The sequence below is a fragment of the Pyrgilauda ruficollis genome, unplaced genomic scaffold (genome assembly GCF_017590135.1).
Source record: "Pyrgilauda ruficollis isolate IOZ18807 unplaced genomic scaffold, ASM1759013v1 scaffold54, whole genome shotgun sequence".
In the NCBI taxonomy this organism is placed as follows: domain Eukaryota; kingdom Metazoa; phylum Chordata; class Aves; order Passeriformes; family Passeridae; genus Pyrgilauda; species Pyrgilauda ruficollis.
In genome coordinates, this window is record NW_024527044.1 from 5,371,840 (window position 1) to 5,395,584 (window position 23,745).

The following is a 23,745-nucleotide window of genomic DNA, read 5'->3' on the forward strand; positions in this document are numbered from 1 at the left end:
ATAAAGAAAGTGTGTTAAAGACAGAGAATCATAGAATTGTTTGGATTGGAAGGGACCTTAAAGACCATCTTGTTCCAACACCCTGCCATGGGCAGGGACACCCTCCACTATCCCAGGTTGCTCCAAGCCCCATCCAAACTGGCCTTGGGCACTTACAGGAGAGGGGCAGCCACAGCTTCTCTGGGCAGCCTGTGCCAGGGCCTCACCACTCTCACTGGGAAGAATTTCTTCTTACATCACAGAATCACAGAATGATCTGTGTTGGAAGGGACTCACAAGGATCACAGGTCCAACTCCTGGCCCTGAACAGGACCAGGAATCACACCATCTGCCAAAGAGTTTTGTCTGAATGCTTCTGGAACTCTGTCACAAACTACATGACTTGTAGTACTGGTTAATGCTTCTGGAAAGCCAGAATCCTCTCAAGAAGGGAAAAGTGTTTATCTGTTCTGTACTGAGGTCTACAGAAAATTATCATCACTGAAAAAACAATTTAATTGAACATTTAATCAACTAATCTTGAAATGATGGGCTTGTTAGATATCAGTCTCTTTCCATCACCACTGCTCAGAATTTATTGGTAGGTTCTAGAGCACTTCAGGTTCTGTCCCATGTCTTAGAAGTGACTGAACTTAAATCATTGTGATCAAAATGATCATTCAAAACACGCTGGATCCTTTCACTGCCCTGACAGCACTAGACATTTAAGTCTACTTTCTCAAAAATTGCAATTTTAATAATTTGCTCTGCTTCTCTGTAAACTGTAAGTCTTTAGAAATGGGGATGTGGAGACATCAGTTACTGCTTGGCTGTACCAGGTACTCTTTGTGGTTGCATCCTGGCCAACATATATGGAGTAGCAGGAGAGAACTCCCCATTTCCACCTTTTTCTCTTCAATGTGAGCTTTTCTACACAATTTGAGTGAACAGGAGGGACGTTCTGGACAGTAATACAGAGAGCAGCACACCTGGCATCCCAAATTACTCCCATGTGTTCACTGCTGCTAATGAACGGCGAGGTTAGCAAATATGAGAGGTGCTATTTCAGAAATATTTATATAGGCAGCATAGAGAAGTGACAGAAAATGAAGCTATTAATTACAAAAGACAACAGAAAAGGTAATTGCAATACTGTGAGCCACAGTGAAATGGGATTTCACAGTGACCGCACTGGTACCTTGCATTTAGAAATGCATCGAGCCAAACTTTTCACAAACAACTTAACGATTTATTACTGTCTGTAATGTAGAAATGAAGTGGCCAAATACTGGCTAAAAAAAAAAAGTTTTTCTCATTAATGTCAGGCTGCAGAATTCCAGATTAAAACAGCCTGGAGGCCTTCTGCCCTCTAATAGATCTCAATTATTTTTCCCCCATAAGGGAGAAATGACCGACAAGGTCTTGAAGCACCAGGTTTATGGCCAGTACACTGTCAACTTTTCCAAGAACAGTCTCTGTTTTCTGAGATTTCTGACACTGTTGTAGAGCTCACTCAGACTAAAATTTTTCTTTGCCTAACAAACTCTATAAATTTTTAAATAACGCTTTAAAAAATAAATCTTGCTTAGGCACTCAGCTAATGGGAACTGACTTTTTTGGAGCTCACTTTCCATTCCCAAAGCAGAAGTTGATCTCAGCAGGATGTTTAATGGAAACCTGGTCAGTGTCCACTCCACAGCCCCTGCTATCCATCACACAGCTCGGACATTCCATCAGCCTGGGGGGGTAATGGAGTCCAGCACAGCCAGGGCTGTGTTCACGTGGCCTCTCCAGGCTGCAGCGGTGTCAGCTGCCAGGGTTATCACACTCTGCCTCTCACTCACTCATCTTCCACCACAGCTACTGCTGATTTGGAGCAGGACTCTGCTAAGCCAGCTTGTTTTGGCTGATGCTGATATAGGGGCATTGGAGAGTGGTGAGATGCTGATGAGCACGGGGAGTGCTGTCCTCCACAGACAGTGCAGCCATGGCTGGAGGAGAACACCCAAGCAGCCCTCATGTCCCCCAGCCCCTGGGATTCCTCCTGCTCAAGGATGTGCAAGGCAAAGCCATGTGCCTTCCCCCAGCACAGATTTATTGTCACACAAGTCTACAGGGTTCACAAATTTCCCAATTTCCCTGGAGAGCTGAAGTGTGGACCCTGAGGCACTTATGGCAGATGCCTCCACTGTGACCCCCTCTGCCTTTCCTGTTTTATTTGCATTAGGTTCCAATGTCAGCTTCTCCCACTGGGCATGGCCTTGAGAAATCCTGAATGCAAAGTCTACCTGAGCTCAGGAAGGAGCTGGCCTACCTTCTTCTCTTTTTTCTCCTTTACAAACATCTCATCTTCATCCACAGTAAAAATTTGGGAGCTTTCCCATGGATATGCATATTTATAAACAACCACAGACTGCCCATATTTACATATAATAAGAACCAAATGTCATTCAGGACACCAAAAATCACTACAGGGACAGACACCACTTGCTAGACAGCCACAGGGTAGAGAAAATACCCTGAGGATTAGGAGTTAAGGAACTGGAAATCCTGACTGTTTAAAGGGGCTGCACAAAGTGCAGAAAGCCACGGTGGAAGGCCTGGAACTAGATGATCTTTAAGGATCCTTCCAACCCAAACAGTCCCCTCAGTGGGAATTCTAAGTGGAAAATCCAAACTGTTTCACTACTTTCTCAAATCCATTGTCTAAGGAGGGTCATAACCTGTTAAGGAATAGCAGCTTAAGGGTATAAATCCAGAGGTTGCTATAAATCCAGAGGTGCAAGTTTAAATAACTGACTCTGAGTTGAAACAACTGCATGGGTTCTCATTCACACCAGAAGTCAGGAGCCAGGTCCACAGTCTGCCCTCACACACAGAGCTCAAGATCCTGTTCATTGCCTATGTCGTGGAGAAGTGTTGCAACCTCACCCTCCTCACCCTCCTCAACAAGCAAAATAGGCCACAGGGGATTTAAAAGAAAATGCCTTAAATCAGTGGTTGGTTGCTCTGTAGTCAATATTATATACTGTGGGAATTATGGAGCTGGAGGTAACCAAATGCAAGCTATTTTCTTGTATCCAGAATATCTACGCAGTAAAGACTGGTAAAAGACGGGTCTAAAATAGCTGCCAAAGTATCTTTAAATAAGCAGGCTGAGAAATAAAATAATTTCTGTTTCAAATAAGACTCTCAAAACCCCCTTTCCTGTGAATAACACTGTTATAGGCTGCAGAGAGAACTAACAAACTGGGTTTATGCAAACAACAAACCCAGAGATTAAGAGGATTCAACAGGTAATTTTTAAAGGAGAATGTTAATATAAGTCAAAATAATTGGCTTTGCAGTCACCAGTACGGGACCATACACACACACAGCCACTTCCCAGGGTAGAATGGGTTACCAAGTCCTGATCCTGGATGGTGAAGATCTGCACATGTTCTCCCTGCCTCGGTGAATGCACAGTGATTCTACTTATCTTAAGACTCTTTTATTGAGGGCTAAGATAAATCAAATCAACTTACATTTATGGGGGCCAAGAACACCTTCCAGACAGCTGCTGCAGCTCAGCTGACATGGAAACAGAGACATCCCATGTAACTCAATCGTGCAACTAAGCCCTGAAATTTTCTTGGTATGGGCTCAACTGGAAGCTGAAATTAAGTGCAATTTCAGATCTACTTTCTTGCAGACTGAAGTGAGGCACAGGTCTAGTGTTAACACTTCATAGTAGGGCAAATTCCATGCATACATACCAAAGCTATAATGATTCTGTAAGTTAAATATAATATAAACAGCTTTGTTTGTGTTGAAATACTTGAACATCTATCTACAGGGTTAGGAGTTGAATAAAAGAAGCACACTACTGTACAGGAATGAAAGGATGATAGTCATGGAATGGACAACAAAAACTGGTGATAGGCTGTTTCATAAACATGCTGTACTATTATGTATATATATGCATATGTAGGAAAATAACATAAGAAAAGAAAATGCAAAAAACTCAATAGAATCCCAATAAGAAAAATTTAAATGTTAAAAGTCTGTCTCATTGAATAAGTGAGACTGTGGTTGGAAGTACAGCAAGAGGCATTTATACAAGTCTTCAACATTTCAACCCTCTTTGCAACATAAAAACCAGGGAAGAAAATGGTACTTTCATGAAAAGGCCAAATTCAAACTGCAGAGTGCTTCTCCCCATCAGACAGTGTATTCATTTTTATTTCACATGCTGTGTCTAAAAAGATATTAAAACATCTCAGCATCATGTACATATTTTAATCCTGCATATACTCATCTTATTGTTCCATCAAGCACTGGATCAAAGGTTTTCTTTATGTGCAGGTGTGAAAGGTGTGTACAAATGAAGGAATATCTTCCTGGCTATTCAGTCTGTAGGAGTACATGAAAGAACCTAATTATGACAATCCAGGTGATTCATTTTTACTCTCAACTAGGATTCCTGGGCCACACAGCTGCTTCTTCCCTCTTTGAATGGCCAAGACTCACAACGACTTCTTCAGGGTGGAAGTGATCTGTTCAAATTTATGAATTTTTTTTTCATTTCAGGCGGGAAAATTGCCTTCCCCTGCAGTGTAAGGTTTGCCAAGGTTCATGCCCTCCCAGCTCCATATGGCAAAGACTTCAGGCAGATATTCTGGCCAGTAGTCTCAAGGCTGGGGTTAAACAAGCAGTTTGTTCCTCTCTTACATAAGCACCGAAAGACAATACTACATTCGAGCTCATAAAAATATTTTAATTGGTGATGATTTCCAGACAACTATGTCAAAATTAACTCAGAGTTGATGCCCACTTGCTTAAATTTCATTCATCTGGGTTCAAATTATTTGCTTAAAAGAAGAAACATTTCCTTTTATACACACTTTGGTTTCAACCTCCAAAACCATTGCTAGAAATTAGTCCCAACCACCCAGTCAGCTGCCTCAGAAACCAAGCTCAAATCCATCACTTTAATGACATCAATAACAAATACACAACTTTAAACCCTATTGTGAACAGTGGCATACCAAGAAGCATGTGTAGCTGTCATCTCGTTAGTCACTAGAAAAACACCAACGAAACCAAAAGAGCCTAACCATGACAAATTATTCAAGAGTTTAACCTGAGACATTAATGAGTGCTAAATAGCTTGTTTTCATGCTTACTTAAGGAGATTTGTTTAAAATCCCACCAACCTCCCCTGAATGTTGCTTGGCGAAGCCGTTCATTCTTGTCAAGCTGGTTTTCCTATTCCAGCTAAAACAGCAGGTTCCAAATGTTTGGTTAAGGATGGCTGCCTTCCCCACCCCTCAAGACACGTGCGCTCCGGCGCCGCCGCACCGGCTGCGGAGCTTCCTCCCCTCAGCTGCACAAACGTGGCTGATCCACTTCCCCAAAGTCACAAAACATTTGGTTGGTAAAAGCTTGTGCACCTGAGCACAGTCATTCAACAGTTAGTGATATGAGACAAATGCAAGAAGAACAAAAATCCATTCAGGAGTTTCAACTTTCCAGACTTTCTATTTTGTCTGGTTTCCACCTCTCCGGGCTGGAAAGTTCCTAAGGAGGCATTACAAGAGCCTGGTACCTGCCATTCTCTGAAAGCAGTACCAGGTATTTAACTCTGATTAAGGGCTGGTTTAATGACAGATTTGCTCCTACAAGCCACCTTTACCTCCAGCAATGCCTCCAAGGAGTTAAAGGAATTAGGATCTGGAGCCTAAGAAAACTGCCTTGTTCTGACACAGCAATATGGAGCAGCAGTGTATGGTGAGAACTCACAGCTAACAGAGAGGAAAAAAACCCCATTTCTTCCCATCTATGAAATGAAAAACATATATGTAAAGATGTTTCCATTTATGAAATGAAGGTGAAGCTTTCTGACTCATATTGTGATGTACTTTGGATGGGAATATGCCTTAAAAATACAACTTGAGTAAACAAACACCTTGATCTTCACCATGTTCTCATATTCATGTCATTCCTGGAGTACGGTAGTCTCATTATTCATATTTCATACAGAACTGAAGCCAAGGGAAAGAGGTACCCAGTTTCCTCTGATATCAGCAAGTTTGGAAGGATTTTCAAATGCACTAACATCACAAAGACGTCAGAGACAACAGATGACAGATTTAAAGGACTCGTGTCCAAATGTGTCAGCCACTGAACCACCCTCCTACATCCCTGCCTTACTCATGTGGCCATGGAGAGCTGGTCTTCCAAATTTCCTGACGTGAGATTAAAGGATAGAAAACTGGCAAAGGTTAGGATTGTTTTGTTCTTTTTAAAAAGAAACATTTATTCTAACAAAGAGCCTTTATGCTGAAGGTCCAAATATGCTAACATTGCTTTTTGCTATATACACCCTAAATTGTCATTCCAACAAGAACTGAGCAGGCTTCCAAAACAGGAGCAGTCTCAGATGCACTCCAAAACAGTGTACTGTACTCCAATGTAAAACTGTTCTTCAGTCCATATGGGAGATCTCAAGCATTTGCTGAGTTTGGCTTTACATTTAATGCAATTTATGTTGGAGGAACAATTTTATTTTGATCAGTGCGATTTTTATGCCAATTTTTTGGGTTTTTTTATTTTGAATTTTGGGCCAAATTTTACTTTCCTCTTTGAAGAGATGACCAAGTAGACACAATTGTTGCATGTTGCACATGAGCCCTAAAATCTAATCTCTCCCCAAAGAGGTGTCCTTATAGAAATGTGAAGCCTCCCCATAACTGTAAGTTGTTCAGCATACCGAATGCCAATTAAGTGAGGGATTTTGGAATTTTCTTAAGAACTTGTAAAGTTTGGAATTTTTCAGCGTGGATTCTGGAACTGAAGATTGGGACAAGCTGAACTAATTTAAAAATGCAAATGTAAAAAAGATATGACCCATAAATGACGAATTAAAGGGGGAACATGAGCGGCTTTCAGAGCTCACTGCCCTCCACTACTGAGTGCTTGCACAGCCCAGCTACTCCGGGGTCAGCATTTTCTGGCAGCATCAGACAATAAAAAACGCATAAACTCACAGTGCAGGGTAAAGCTACTGTGTCTGACATAACACTAACACAGGGGCCCAGGGAGGTGACTGAACCCTGGCTCCCAGCTGCATCAATCCCTGTTTTAATCACCCTCCTGACAACACTTCTCTTTCAGCTCTCAAGCTGTTTGGCTCCCAAGGATGGGAACAACTTGAGAGTAAAAGACATGGGGAAAAGGGAAAAGCTTAAATGAAGTTGTAGTAGTGAGGGGGATAAAACTGTGAAAGTGCCTTTTGCCCAGCACTCAAATCTGTCTCCAAAGAAAATTTGTTTCAACTTAATAAAAACCCAGGCAGCAGAACACTCATCCCTGAGTCCAATTCCAGCGAATGGTTAAGGAGTCAACAAGGAAAACAGTCCCTGCAGCCTCATTTCAGGGGGCAGATTCAAATAAGAGAGTGTGTGTTTTGCAGAGAAGGAGGTAAAGATTTCTGTGCAGGAGCACATCTCAGGTGAAACTTGCAACACTGCCAACAGTGTTCTGAACAGCTTTCAGACCTGTTAAAACTTTGGTTGCTAGTTTTAATGGACCCAACACCTTGGGTCAAGCATTGGAACAGGATGCCCACGAAAGTGGTGAGATCACCGTTCCTGGAAGCATTTGAAAAACATATGGATATGGCACTTGAGGATATAGTTTGGGGGTGGGCCTGGCAGTGCTGGATTAACCATTGAGCTTTATGATCTCAGAGGTCTTTTCCAATTTTAATGGTTCTGTGATTCTTCAGTAGCTCTGAGTCATGTAAAGAGGAGAAGGCAACAACAAGTAAGTGTTTTTCCACTGACATCAGAATACCTGAACACCCCCAGAAGGTGCCCCTGAGTCACCTTCACCCAGTCCATTTTTGCAGAAGGTCACAGATTTTACAGGGCTCCACACCCTTGCCAGAAGGTTCTTAGGAGACTGAAGAGCCTTTTTCCACCTTTCCACAATCAGTGACTCCAGCTGCAGCTCAGCAATGAGACTGGGTCTGGATTGTGCCCACCATGAGGTTTGGATGGTGCCTGGCACAGGCTGTGGCTGCCTCTCCCCTGAGCTGGAGGACTCAAGCAGTGTGCAAAGCCAACCCAGGGAGCTTTCAGGGTACAGTTTGGGGTGGTTTTATCAATGCTTATTTCCTGTGGTTGTGGTTCCTATACACTTGGGGGTGTTTTGCCTAAAAATACTCCTTATCAGCAGCAGCACTGCCCTCACTGGCTCTGTCAGTGAGGCAAAAGGTGCAGGAGGGCTGGCAGTGAGGAGGATCCACACCTTGGACACGTTGAAGAGTCTCCCAAAATCCAGCCCAAACCTCTCTGGGCTCACACCCCGTGTGTGTGTGTGTATTACAGCCTGCAGTGCCTGTGCAGACCGTGCCAATTCAGTTGGAGAGCACGCACCCCAAATTACCCCTCTGGAGAGGCTGAGGGTGGGGAAGCAGAGCCCTGCCAAGCACTGGTGCCCGGGGCCATGCTGCCTTCTAACCCACAACGCCTCCAGAGGCCCTGCTGGCTGCTGTGGCCCCAATTTCATCTTCTACAAAGGTTGTTGCCTCCTCCAGCACGTCCCTGGTGCACAGGCAGGAGTCACGTCCTGCTCTCCAGGGCTGCTGGAGATGGCACCTCACTCATCCCCTGCCTGTCACCAACCTGACCTGTTGACTCCAGAGCTGCCCACGAGGAGCCCCTGCCAGCTGCCAACTTAATTTCCTATGCAGGATTTCCACTGAAGCTCGTGGGTGATTTTTCAATTCAAATTAATAACACGTTAGATTGAATATGTTACAGTTGGAGCTGGTAGAACAGCCTATCATTCCTGTTACCCAACACTTCCCATTACAAAACCCATTTTTCAGTTGCTCCCGACTTTACTGAACTTTGACTGTTTGCATTCCATTTTTTCTTGCATGAGTATGGAACACACTTCTTCAATTTCAACCAAAATGGTCTGACATTCCTGGAAATGAGTTAGCTCAGGGAAAACCTAGCACCTCGAAAAACATTTTTGGCAATCCTTTCTTGAAGGAGCCTTTTTTGTCACTCTGTTTCAGAGTGGAGTTTTCAAACTTGGCTCAGCAGATTGGCTCTTTTTTTTAGAACCTCCAAGGAAATTCATCCAGATTTGGTGAAATTATGCAACTTTGAAAACTAAAATTTCATCAAATAAAAATTCCTTAGATTTTATCAGTTAAAAGCTTTGTTTACAGCTTGGCAAAGGTAGCTGATGGCTGACCCAGATTTATGCTTCTGCCACACAATTTTTTGTAGTGACTGTAGTTAAGCTGCTTAAAACAAGGTGTTCTTAGATCATATTCTCTGTGTGAAAAATAAGAGTAAGTGGGTGGATTCCATCCCACAACATGTTGCTGTCCTATGGATAAACCAGCACGTGCTCCTACAGTGAAGAACTTTTTCTGTCTCTCACACACAACAGGCATGAATTAAAGCCACACTGAAAACTCATTGGCATGTCCCAGTTCTGAGTGCTCAGATGTGGACTTTCTCTACTGTAAATTTTGTCTGCAGCATATGCATAAAGTAAGATGGAGAGCTAGAGGTACCTGCTCTTTAATAAAAAACAAAATCTTTTTAAGTCAACAAGTTATATATCTGATGTGTAAGTATCCCCTTTGTCACATACTGGTTATTCCCTTTTACACCAAGTCACCAGAGAAAAACAGTTCTCATTTAATTTGCATGACATGTATGCAGTTAGTAAGGTGTTTACTTTGCATCCCACATGGATGTAAACACACTTCCCAGAAAACTTCCTTCTTCTTTGAGCTGGGACTGAAAAAACAGTCACTGTTATCTGGATTGTGGAAGCACCAAGTCCTTCCTGCTCTCTCCTGTAATAAAGACTATCTCTACGAGCCAACTGTTATCAGGTTTCTCTTTTGCTGCCATCTTTCAGGAATAGTAAATATGAAGAAGAGTGAAACTAATAACACAGATCAGTAAGTCTGCACAGATGCAAAGAGCAGACCCTGCCTAAATACTGAGCTGGAGTAGCCTTGGTGTGCTGTAATCCTGCTGCCCTGATTCCCAGGGAAGTTTATGGCAGTGTTCACACCCTGGGCGATGAATATTGCTGTGTGAGCCTTCTTCAGGGCACTCACAGACATACCCTGGGCTCACTCTTGCACAGCAGAAGATAAAGGCTAATTAAACTGTCTGACTCTGCCATGAAGCTGATGAGGATCACGTATAAGAGCCAGACTGCTGCTGAGCTGCAGGGGACACAGCTTTTGGGAGAGGAGAGCACCATCAGTGTGGGGAAAGATGTTTTAAAGCAGGGCAGACACTTCTGCACCGAGTGCAGAGTTTTAACTGAGCAGGCACAGAAGGGGAAAACTTGAAATTTATAAACCACACAGTGGTTATTTATGTCTAACAAGGAGGGGTCACCAACACCCAAATTCTAATGTGTTTCAGAGAGTAGCCCTTCAATGTGGCTGTTGAGAAAGTAAACACTAAAGCTCCCTTTTGAAAGGTTTAAATGACAATAGGAAGGAGTATGAAGAAGTTCTTCAGAGCTGTGTGCTACTGCAGTTGCTGGTAAGTCAGGCAGTTTGCTTAAACCCAGCTCAAGCACCTGCAGAGCACCCAATGCCAGTCCAGTGGTCTGAGCTGCTTCAGGTCCCCTCTCCCTCACTCACATCCACTGACACCTATGGAGGCTTATGCTGGGACAAATCAGCTTCTAACTCACACTTACAACTCCTCCTTGACCACAGTGGACAGCAGGTGAGTCACTGAGACACCATATCAAAATTTTAGGCAGCTACAGTTAAGGAGAGTCAATCCATATGTCCCTTTCTAAAAAGGATTTTTATTTGGACTGCTTAGCTGATGAACTGAAACACTGAGTTATTTACATTCACAGCTCTATTGCTGAGCCCTCTTCCGTAGTCAACACTTCTGTCTACAGAGGTGATGATTTTACTGCAATGATGGTTTTACAAACTACTGTTCAAAGACATCAAAAAAGGCCAAAAGTGGAAGGGGGCCCATAGTGCAGATCATCAAAGCCAAAAAGTGTCCAGGATAAAAGAAAAATTCACCAGAATCTATGGTGGTAAGAGACCAAAGGAATGAAACGTGAAGTTTTTACTTTAAATTATTGTTGATTTAATTGGTATTCTAGAAATGTGGAACCAACTCTATCAAACTTCACATGTCTACAGTGCTTTATAAATTCACTAGATAACTGAATTATTGAAGCACATTGTTTTATAAGAATCTGAATATGGATCCTTGATTACACATGTGCACAAGCAAAAAACTCCCAAGAAGTACTCCATGTGTAATTCTCTCTGTACTGCTAACCTGTGGTTTGTATCAGACAGCAACCCTGCATTGTATTTCCAGGTCTCTCTTCCTTTCCAGCTTCCATACTGCTGAAAAACACCGGTCTGAATTTTCAAAACACCAAAAATTATTGTGAGCATCATACCTTTTCAAAGAGTAATCTCTGGCTTTCTGATCCATTTTAATACAATCATTTAAAATTGGGCTTCTTTGCAAATCTAATCTGGGATTTCACATACAGACCTGGGACTACAATGACGCCTGCATGTGCCTGCTTCTTTCCTAGAAAAAGCTGAACCAAATTACACATATGCACCAATGTGAAACTGATGAAACTGAAAAATAATTGTCTACTTGTCTCATGACACCTGAAGTGATACTCCAGAATAAAATTAGTTACATCCCTGTGTCTAGCAAATTAAAGTATAAATGCAAGAGCTGGAACATGCATTTCTTCCCCAGCATACTTCTGTGGTGCTTCAGAGGTGACGATTTTCCTGTTGAGCTCTAAGAGCAATGAAACAAAACACCACCAACTGCCTCTGACTCCACTGACACTGAAGACCATGTCTACTGTTGCAGGAATGCAAGAATGAGAAATTGCATGAGGATTTAAGGAAGCAGACAACTAATTGGCATTACTCACATGGATTACAGACAGGCAGGAAGCAGATTCTGCACTTGTAAGCACCCTGATTAATACCTCCTTTGGCACCCTGAATTTAAATAAGCAGGGCTACTAAAGAAGGAGGGCATTATGAAGTGGGAGTAAAGTTCACAAAATATACTGGGAGAGTTTGAAGAGGGATGGAAGCATTAAACATTTATGCTGGCAATAATCAGGTGAAAGGGTTTGTCTTCCCACGCTGTGGGAAAGATTACATCTCAGAACCACAGGAGAATGGGCAGCATGTTAAGTTTGGATAAGTGAGGAACAATTAATATGTTCTGTCGTGAAGAAGAAACATTGAAATCATGGAGTACTTCCCAGTGTTAGGAAAATCTTCAGATATGCTCCCCAATATTATTCACCTTTAGGCAATATCTGTGAAGTGAATTGTCACCTCTGTAATATTTCTTATGTAGCTGCAACTGCAGTGTGAGAACCTTACTCTGCCTACAGCTAAATAACACGAGTTTTAATCTCAGCAGTTCACACAACCCAAGCTGAGTGGGGCCTGAGCAGTACCTGACTACTGAGATCCTGCAGGAGGTGATAATGATGCCTTAGTAGATAGCATCATTTCTAAGGTATGTACACTGCATTCATTATGGCAGCTGTAGACACACTTCAAAGTCAGCTTTAAACAATTCCTTACGCTGTCAAAAAAGCAGCAGGGACTGTTCACTGTTCAACACCAGACAAAGCCCCCACCCAAGAAGGTGAGTGAACACTGGGTTAATCCAATGCTGAGCTCCTGCTCCCTGTGACTGCACCCTGGGCTACCTGCCTTACAGCTAACTCGGGCTGTCTGAGCTACACGGCAGGTTTAGTACACTTTGGGACTACAATATCTGCTAAATCTCATCTGGTTCCAGCCATCTCCAAACCAGGGTGTCTAGTCTAGGCTAGTCATCAAGCCTCCATTCAGTATCAATGGAAAGGGATGAGAGTCCAAAGGGCACTTCACTGCTCTCTAAGACAAGCATTAACATATGAATCACTCTCTGCAAGGGCCTGTGTCTCTTCATTCACTTCAGAGGAAACCTACTCTACAGGTCTGATTTTTGGAGAGCTGAAAGCCACCCACAGCACTCAGTGAGCACTATTGTGCTGAGTAAGCTGGTCTACTGTAGATGAGATTTATAAAAGGGGATCTGAGCATATATAGGGGATCTGAGCATTTGAGGGGATCTGAGCCGATACAGGCACTAAGGAATCCAGTTCTTCATCTGAGGAAGGATTCTGGCATCCCAAATATACTGCAGCATGAGATCATTACTCAGTTTCTTCCCCTGAAGTTTCAATTAAGGATGATATTCATCCTCATTTCCTCTTCTGCATTCTTTGTCTGGTTAAATCAGCATCTGTGTTTCATGTCTGGGATGACCATGTTTCAGTGAAGAATTAAGTTTATAATGAGAATAAAAATAAATTCTATAAAAACTTTAAACAGGGATTTGGAATAGACAGTAAGCAAGTGCTACCTAAGTACTTCACTTATACTATTCTGATGCAGAGTTTCCAAATATATTTACCCTGTTCCTTATTTCCCGAACCACTTTGGAAAGTGAACGGAGATGTATAAGAGGTGCTACACTGAAGAGTAAGGAAAAAAAGCTGGTATTAGTAGATACAAGCTAAATGCATTTCAAAAGTGATAATGTCCAACAGTTCCCTTGGGAGAAAATTATGAAACAAAATGGTCTGTGGAAAGCTACTCTAATGCCTTTCTTAATACCATCTTCCTCCACAGGACCAACATGGAGTAGAGTCACAAAATTATAAAAAGTCACTGTCCCTGGATGTGTTTAAGGAAAGACTGGATGTGGCACTCAGGTCTGGCCATGGTCTGGCTGACATGGAGCTGGTTGCTTATAGGATGGACTTGATGATCTCAGGTCTTTCCCAACCTAATTGACTTTATGACTCTGTGAAATGGTCACCCCTTTTCCTCTCCTCCTAGTCATGCCCTGTGGAGATACAGAATGAACTCACTTCCACTGTTACTTCATTTGTTTGATTATAACCCCTTTTCCACATCTCTATATTAAATGGAGATTACAAACAAAACCCTCTTATCATACAACTAAGCAGCACAACTACATAGAGGGGCCATGATTTTATTTGTAGCTTGGAGGGACACTTTGAATACAAACAGCAATGGCTGCAATATGAAAAAATCACAGTGATGGCCAAATTACATGCCAAATGTACTAGGAATAGATTTGCTTGGAAGCAAGTGTTCCCTCTACAATGGGATGGAAACAATCTGTTTTGTTGACAAATACAAACCAAAACTTCATTGCTGTTGGTGAGGACATTTTATGGAATGGTTTCATGCTCAGACTTGTGCATTTGTTTTATATAATCTTGTCACCATACCAGTGAATACATGGTCACTCTGTCACCTCTCTGGGCAGCAGTGTCCTCCTATGGAGAGTGTCCCAATGCTGTCACACAGATTGCTGAGATATCAGAACTCAGCAGTTCTGAGTTCTTATGGTGCATGAATTCAAGCCACGAGTGAGCTAAGCAGATTTTGCTTTTGACTCACTCTATGCACTAGACCAGTAGAAAAAAAAGTCACAATCACCAGAAATTATTTTGTCTCACAGTCTGCTTCTCAGTCAATAAGATTTTATGCATGAGCCCCTCTCTAGCCACAGTGGAAGAAATAAGAACAAGCTGGTCCTTGGGATGCAGCTACCACCCCAACAGTCCCAGGTCACCTTGTCACAGCAACATGCATCATGGAATCATAGGGTCATGGAATCATAGAATAGTTTGGGTTGGAAGGGACCTTAAAAATCATCTATTTCCAAAGCCCCTGCCATGGGCAGAGAGACTTCCCACTATCCCAGGTCCCTCCAAGCCCCATCCAACCTGGCCTTGGTTGGATTGATCCCTTCCAGGGATGGGGCAGCCACAGCTTCTCTGGGCATCCTGTGCCTGTGCCTCACTTCTGGCTGAGGTAACTGTAAGGAGCCCTGCTCTGTGGGTTGCACACTCATCTCAAAAGTAAACCTAAACCACTGGCATATGCAGTGTCTGTCACCTTTGGTGGGAAACACTTGAATCATCACACCAGCCTCTTACAGCCTCCGGGAACGCTCAGGACCTCCAGTCCCCAGCTAGAACAGTTCTGCGAAATTACACATATGCAAAAAATAAAACAGCAGCAAATGATGGTGAGTGAAACTCCATCTTGCCTTTTACGCTGTAGTAAGGACCTGATGTTGTACTACTGGAAACAGAAACACTGCAGCTCCTTACTGGGGACAAGGAAGTCAGGTCTCAGCCTGTAATTGGACTGTGCTCATGCTCAGATACAATAAAGATGGTCACAGAAAAGAACCTAAACCTCTCTAAACCATTTCTCTGGCTGCACAATCACATTTTGCCTCATTTCTTACAAAGGAGTATTAGAGTGCATACATTAAGCTCTACAAAGTCATTTAGAGCAACTTTCAAACCCTGGACCGCCCACTCTGCCTTCCTCTGCTCCCACAGCCACTGGGATAAATCCAAAACTACCCAGCCAAGCTCAGCAGAGATCTGTCACTCTGAAAGACAACAGAGAGAGCCACGGATTTTCTAACTTTGGTTTGGATGAAACCCCAAGACTCGCTCATCACATCTCAGGGTATTTAGCATTGACTTTAATTAAAAACCTCCCCATGCCAAACCACATGCAGATGCAAACCGACGCCTTCAGCGTCTGCAACGCATCGCCCGAAAAAGCTGCACTGCTCCACTCACTATGAGGTAGATGCATGAAGTAGGAACCTGCCTGTAAAATTTCCTCTTGTTCTGCAAAGTCTCTCTCTCTCTCTGCACTGCCCCAATTTACCACAGTGCAAAAAAAACCCCCACAGTCAAACAAATATATTCCTGGGAAGGAAGGGGGGCTGGTAGAGTGGTTTTTGAAGGCAGGCCAGAGAAAAACGGGGGACACACAGAGTGTTTTAACTGCTGTGATAATTCTGCATAAAGAGATGTTAAGGCTCTAACTCCTTGCTGTATCATGCCATGTGTCCCTGAATAAAATTACTGCCATGCAGGCTGTTAGCAGAGGAATGCGTAAACAGACAATGTATCCTTGCATCAGTTCCACAAAATGTTGCACAACACAAATGCCTCTCGATGTGTCATTTCCTGCTTGGCCACCAGCCCAGCTCCTGACAGGCAGTCAACAAAAAAAAAAAAAATTTGAAAAAAAGAAGAAAAAGAAAAAAAAGAAAAAAGAAATAAAAAAAAGAAGAGAAAAGAAAAAGGAAAGAAAAAAAGGAGAAAAAATTTAAAAAGAAAGGCAAACTGAAAGATTTAAAGCTGCTCTACTCCAAAGCACATTCCACTCGCCTCAGACTTATCCCTCCACCCTCTCCGCCTTTGAAAGAAAAGAGGGAGAACTTCCTAAAAACTGTTATGGTTTTAAGTCAAGGAATCTCAAAAATCTCAATCACTTATCTGCGTTTTATAAGCCGGGTCGGCCAAACAGTTAATGTGGGGGCTGAGCAGAACCCCTGGCTGGCTCTCGCTGCCTTCCGCAGCGTGCACAGACAAAAAGGCGATGTGATGTTTGCTCATACCTTTCATCACGTGTGCACCTTGCAAGCTGCGGCAGCAGAGAAACGCTCCGCAGCTGAATGAAGCAGAGCAGTTTTCTGCCCTGAAACGCTTCAGCTCAAAGCTCAGAGCTGCTTTTCCATTCACAATGATCAAGAAAGTCGGGGTTGGTGACTTTGAAGCCTACCTTTGATTAGAGATAAACTAAAGTCTTTGGAAGTCAGGCAAAATATAAAAATATATAGACTTCTCCTCCCTGCTTCCTCATGATTCCCCCATGACTGTGTTTGTCCCAAAAGCAGACAGAAAGGAGGATGTGCCTCCTATTCTAAAGGTAACACTATGGAAGGGCAAATAATTATCTCTGTAGTTGAAATGAGGTAAGGCAAAGGCATTAAAGGGGGGCTTAGGTAAAGATTTGGGTGGTTTTTTGCTCTTTTTTTTCTCTCCTTTGACTTCCTTTACAGTAATCTCTGGCTATCTATCGGTCAGTTATGACCTCATGAAAACTTCTCTGGAAAACTTCTTTCAGCCCTCCCAGCTGGAAGACAGCTCTGCTGGCTAAGATCTGCATATGGCAGAGGTTTTATCCTGGTTATGAGGAGAGAAAAATATCTGCAGGATTTCCTAATGATTCCCAAAGATCTTATACAACCCTGTCTCTAGACTGCATCACTAAGAATGCAAAGCATTGTCTCAACCCAGCATAGAAACTGCAACACAGAAGATGTCTCTGGGCAGTAATCTAGATAGACTGGAAGAGGTTAGGTAAAATTAAATAAGTCTTTTCTGAGAAAAAAAATCATCAGAAGACCTTTTCTTGTATAGAAACGGGCAAGTTTTCCTAACAGAGCAACCTGACATCACTGTCTCTATTAAAATATTTTCAAATAATAACAGAGAGGCAAGGCAGCAAGCTTCTACAAGCAGACGTTTAATACGACTAAATGGCACTTACATTTAAGAACCCGACTTTCTGAAGTGCTGAGCATCCAAAACACCAACTGGAGTCCCTGCATGCCACGACTGTTCAGCACTCCTGAAGTCGGGCTCTAAATGTCTATGATGTCTGTCATGGCTTTGCCGCTGCTGTTGCTGCTGGGAACCTTGCAGCTTTCATTTGCTTGAGTCAACTTGCCAGCTGAAGGTCAGAGTGCCTTGCCTATAAACAAGCCTTACAAATTCACGATCTAAAGCATGATGTCATGTCTTAAAATGATAAGCTGGCAACAAAGTAAATGACATTTTGTAAAGATGTGCATAATTTTATGTTTACACTCCTTAGAATGAAGGTTCTAATAAGTCATTGGTTGTGTTCCTTTAAAGGGAAGTTTTATAACTGAGATGAATCACAACTGCAAAAGATCAAAGTTAAAAAACATCAATGATGCCATGGGGTACTTTTTAATCTTGTAATGAATGATGATCATGTGCTCTTATGAAGTTGCTCCAACTGCCAACGCCAGATGTGTATATTAAGAAAAAAGTTGTTTGTGATGTGACAGCTCTGGTTGAGCTGCCAGAGAGAGGAAAACTAGGATAACATGCTTGAAACGTTGAAGTGAAATACAGATCCTGGCAGAGAGGGGCACTATTTGCTGATACATAATTTTTTAAGACAAACACATTTGCTATCAGAGCTGCTCCCTGAATTCCTTATTGCCCCCAACCACCTGATTTTCCTTATGTCACATAAATGCCAGGTACATTCATTGAATGATTGCTACCAAACTAATGTATCTGCACAAGAGCAGGGTCTCTAAGGAGGAAGCAAAACTTCAGTGAAACTCTCAGAGCTCACTGGAGCTACTTTTTCCCTGCAAATTCAAGTTTAATGATGAGCCTTTCCAGAGATGTATGAATGCTTTCAGAATTACTTGACAGGATAAAATTTCAGTATTCCACCAAAACATTAAAGTACAAATAGACATTCAAGCTCAAAATCTACTTTAAAAAAAAGGGGGGGTGGGGGAAAGAAAGAAAAGAAAAAGATGAAGAAGGACACAATAAGACACAATAACTCCATGTAGGCCATAAGAATTCAGTTACTGAGCATTTCTAGGCTCAGCTATTAGACACCAGCAAACGGGTATCCACATAGAGAGGCCTCTCGGGTCTAAAGTAAAAAATTTCAGCAGAACTAGGAGATCTTGTTAAGTTCTATGAACACAGACTCGCTTTCAATCCACAGATCACCAAAACATCCTCATGCCAGCAGGATCCCTTTCTGTGCTGCACAGGGTAATCCACACTACTCTCCACACATCACTTGCAAACCTCTCTGCTCTTTCACCACAGTTGTGTCCTCTGCCAGGAGATTTCCTCTTTTGCAGATGCATCAATACATGGGAGCAGCCTCCAGATGGGAATGGCTAAATGATATATAACTTACTGCCTGCTTTTTACTCCATGAATGCAATCCCCAGTGTCCTCCAAGTAAGTTACATGGAGCACCAGCTGCAAGTGAAAATTAAAAATAGGAACTGACTCACAGAGAGAAGACAGAATAAAAATCCCCCTGCTGTGACATCAGGACACCTCAGCTGTGAGCAGGTAGCACCACAAGTATGTATCTAATGAAACGTATCCAGAGCTATTCACTTTTTCTTAGCTGTTCTTCAAGGTGAAACTCTACAGCCTGGACAGTTCTTAGAGGGAGCATTTCAGTTCCCACCTCAGTGTAAGAGGAGGTGACTCTGCAGCGTGTATTGGCACGAGAAACACTTAACTGCATGAATTCTGTCTACATCTTTCTACTTCTGTCTTTGTGGTATTTTAAACAAAACACCATGAAAGCTCCTTGAAGGTCGTGTTTGTATGTGCAGATCAAAGGCAAAATAATTATTTGAGATGCTTCCATTATAGGGATTCTTTTAATGTGGTTATTCATCAAATAATTCTTAATCTCTAAGTGTAATTTAAATAATGCTATACCTGGCTAATCCAATCAATTTAGAGTCATTTCTAGTTAGATTAAGGAAAAAACTCCCAAACTGGCTCATCAGTGATACCCATATGATGTGAGACTGGTTACCAGCTACATGTGGTAGACAGAGAGACAGCCAGATAAATCCTGATGGATTAAGCAGACTTGACTGTATCTAAAAATAAGTGCTACCCATAAAACTGCTAGGACATGACAAAACACAATTGTCATAAAAGTACAGCCATTGCAAAATAGATAAATCATGGCAAATAGATTCTTAGTGAGCTTGCATGACTATGAGATAAACGTGCTGGGTGAAAATCTGCTGGATATGTTTTAAAAATATATATTTTCTGTGCATAAATAAGAAACAAAGACCATGCTGTTGATATGATGTTTTTTTTTTTTTTTATCTTTCTTTGGCCCCTGGGGGTCTGAGTCCATAGCTGAAAACCAACTTTAGGTATGATGAGATTAACCAGGTGCATTAATTATCTGATGGCAAAAGAATTTAAGGGCAAACAAAAAGGCACTACATTACATGTTTCCTCTCTATGCTAGAACTGATCCTGAAATATCAGGCTTCTGTTTTGTTCTAAACTTTTTCAGCTGGAAGCTTACAGGAGTTCAGGAAGTGCAGCACATTGCAGGATTGTATCTACTGTGTCTAAATCAGATTATATATAAATACACTAGGTTTAGTTCTCATTTACACTGGCAGATAATGTATCAAGACCTTGATGTGAATGAGAATCAGGTTTGGGATTGCCCAAATTCAGCCAAGCACTTAAGTGAATGTTTAATGCAAGTATGTGTGTGGTCCAATAGACTCCAAATTAACCATGCACTCACATATTTTGCTGAGTAAAAACCAGTGTTTGACAAAGATATACATGTTTCATTTACAGGTTTCTGTTAAGCAAAATTAAGCAGGCATAAGAGCAAAAAGAAGGATATAATACTCACTTCTTGGCTCTCTTGGCCCATCCACTGTAACCTTTATAGCTCTGTGGTATGTAGCGACTTGGGGGGGATTTGTCAGGACAGTTATTGTCAAAGTAAAGCTCTTCCCTACAAAGGGAAAAAACAACAAGGAATGAGTGATTACAACATGAAAACAGTCACATGCATGTTCAGTAAAGAATCAGTTTAAAATTATTCCCTGTCGTTACCACAATCGTGAAAATTAAAAACATAACTGACCATAGGAGTTTTCCTCCCCTTCAGTTTTACTCTATGTCAAGAATACGTCCATGTGTTGACAATCTAAATGTTTCTTATTTAATAATGGGTCATCATACAATGACAGAACAAAAGTGATTCACTGCTGAGGACAAGCCAAATTCTTTGCTGCATTGAAAGTGGTGTAAATCCAAAGCAAGTCAGATAATTCAAAAATTTACTCCAGTTTCGCAGCTGTGTGACAGAGAGCAGAATGTGACCACATGTTATTTACTTCACACAGTTTTATCATTTCATTTGTTTGACTTGACTACAATAAGATGAGGAAAGAATATATTTTCCTTCTGGGAGATGTTTTAACAGGGAGTCAGTGTCTCTGTCCTTCATATGCCAGGGCTAATAGGATGATATCATTATTATGGAACACGCCTTTTTTCCCTACACATATTCCATCTATGAAATACCAAGAAAGCCCCCAACTTTCCTGCGAGGGTGAGCAATGTCTGTGTGCACGTACTTTGCTATCGTCAGTATTCATTGTTGTTTCTATTTTGTTGTTTTTTTTTTTTTTTTTTACTTTTCAAAGCTTGAATTCAGGCAGAGATTGCACAAGACCATCTACAGCCTTCAGCTGAATGAAAACGTTAAAAAGAAATAAATAAAGGGAGCTGCCTGCATCTGAGCACACATTCTCACAGGCGCTGGCCCCCGTTTGGGAGACTCACTGACAGTTGTAATCTGTTAGATATGCAACGGTTACTCATGTCAGATAGTCAAAACTGAAAACTGTTTCAAGACAGGAAAAGGTGGGCGTACAACAGTGACTCAATAAAACAGTCAGCAATCTTTGGCCTTCATGCTCATTTAAGCTGCTACTTTACCAGACACTTAAAGCTTTTTTTTTTTTCTTTTCCCCCTCCTCCCTGGGTGTATTTGTGCATTTTTGCTGCTAGGGCTTTTCCTCTCGCTGAACTCTGAAGGCATTCAATCAAGGCACAAATCTTAAACGATATGTAACAGCACAAACTTAATGCAGTTTTTTTCAGTACTAATATAGAACAGCTTCTATATAAGGCATAATACAGAACAGAGCTTTGTCTGTCAAATCTAGTAATTGGTCTTTCTTTCTGGTCCAAGTCGTATATCCCCCAAACCTGCCTGAGACATGCATCATTTATTATCAGGAGTGCAACTTCAAACTGTCTTGGCTATAATTTTCATGAACTAGAATGTGACATGGATTTTTTTTTAAAGGAAATACAACTGTCATTTAGAATAAAATTATTTTCCAGGTGAAGCTGTGCTCCAGCTGTGCCCAGCTCTCTGGGAGATCCAGGTTAGAGGGAAGGTCAGGACCCTGGCAAATAGAATTACAGAATGGTTTGGGTTGGAAGGGACCTTAAAAATTATCTTCTCCCAATCCCCCTGCCATGGACAGGGACACCTTCCACTAGACAAGGTTTCTCCAAGGGCCATCCAAGCCTGCCTTATACACTTTCAGAGATGAAGCATCCAGAGCTCCTCTGGGCAACCTGTGCCAGTGAGTCACCACCCTCACTATTTCTTCCTAATATCCAATTTTAACCTGCCCTCTGTCAGTTTAAGCACGCAAAAATCTCAGGATGCTGAATTCTGTCCCACTGGCATGGCTGAAGGTGGCTTTTCCCGTTTTCACTGTAAAAAGGATTATTTCCTAAATCATCACAGGACCAGAGTTAGGTATAGTTTGGATGTCCATCTTTGTCCAGTCCTGCCCACCTGCTGTGCCAGAGATGAACTGTGTGTCCGGTCAGCACAGGGTGTGGGCAGCCTTCACACGCACAGCAGCAGCCCTGCAGTGCTTCCACACTGCTTGTTCGGGGCCAAGAAGTGTCCGTGCCTTTTATCCCTCTCCAAAGAGGAATTCAGCCCACTGCACAAATATATATAGTTCTCCGGGCTCAGGTTTAAGGCTTCCTTTGGCACCAGCTTACCATGCCAAAAAGTTGTGGCTATTAAATTGTATGCTGATGACATTCGGATCACAGTAACCCTTAGATGGTCAGTAGAATAGTACTGGTAACAAAGATACTAAGGGGGCTGTTCCATACACCTTTGAACGAAGAATTTGGCTTTCCATGCTTTTGTTCTCTTTACAAAACAAATCCTCATAAATGTCTATTATGACAAAAAAATTAACTCAACAAAAAATACTATTTGCAAGAACCTGCAAAATCATTCTGTAGAAATGCACTGCAATATTTTCTACACTACATATATCTCAACAGGATACAGTGGCTAGAAAAAAATGCATTCCTTAATAAAAAGAGCTACATTTGGACCTTGACAGTGAGAATTTCTGAACTGTCACCTTTGGGCCTGCCTGAGCTGAAGAGGTAAGCAGCTCATTTGAGAGGGAAACTGGTTTTGTCCCCTAACTGGTATTTTACAAACCAAAGTGTGGATGAAGTAACACTGATGAAGCCCCCTCACACTCCATAAACCACAGAGCCCTTCATTGTGGGGAGTTGCACGGCCCTGCCAGGGCACTCCAGAGCTTTCAAGAAATGATTTACATATTACAGGATTAAGAATGAAATAAATTTTTAAGGTCCCCCGTTCCAGTGATGCTGATGCCTTCCACAGCTATTTCACAGCTATCCCTCCTCAGCTACAAAATCCTTTAATGCACTTTTTATCACCTTTCTTTATTGCCCTTAGTCATTTCAACTATCCACTTTCACAGGCTACAGACTAATTGTAGCTCTCTTTTATTAAATTCCCCAGCCAAGCAGTCATCTGGCACTACTGCTTCAGTGTGTCTAAACTGTGCATTCTTTGTTATTCACACATGTGAGCCGAGCTGACAGAGAGGAGGATGAGATGGACATATGCTGAAGCACAAGGCAAACCCCAGAAAGGAGCTTGAAAGGAGACTCGGCAGCTTGTGTGTGCGTGTTGCACATTTTTTCAGTTAGATGCTAATGTGATTAAAGTATCGGGACACAACAAAATTAAGGTTATGATCCTTTGCTTATTGAAGACAGGAATTCTTTCTTCTCTGTGCTGTGGATCGGGCTTGTAAAAGTGAGCTACCGCCTGAAAACCACATACAAACA

At 42.0% G+C, this 23,745-nt stretch overlaps 1 protein-coding gene across 5 annotated transcripts in view; it reads right to left on the reverse strand.

Annotated features, from left to right (window-relative positions):
- RUNX2 (RUNX family transcription factor 2) overlaps positions 1-23,745 on the reverse strand; it is a 150,512-nt gene that overhangs the window by 55,234 nt on the left and 71,533 nt on the right. For all 5 annotated transcript variants that reach the window (XM_041480940.1, XM_041480941.1, XM_041480942.1 and 2 more), the window contains one exon: positions 20,432-20,536. In XM_041480940.1, the coding sequence (XP_041336874.1) occupies positions 20,432-20,536 (105 nt within the window). The remainder of the gene's footprint in view (positions 1-20,431; positions 20,537-23,745) is intronic.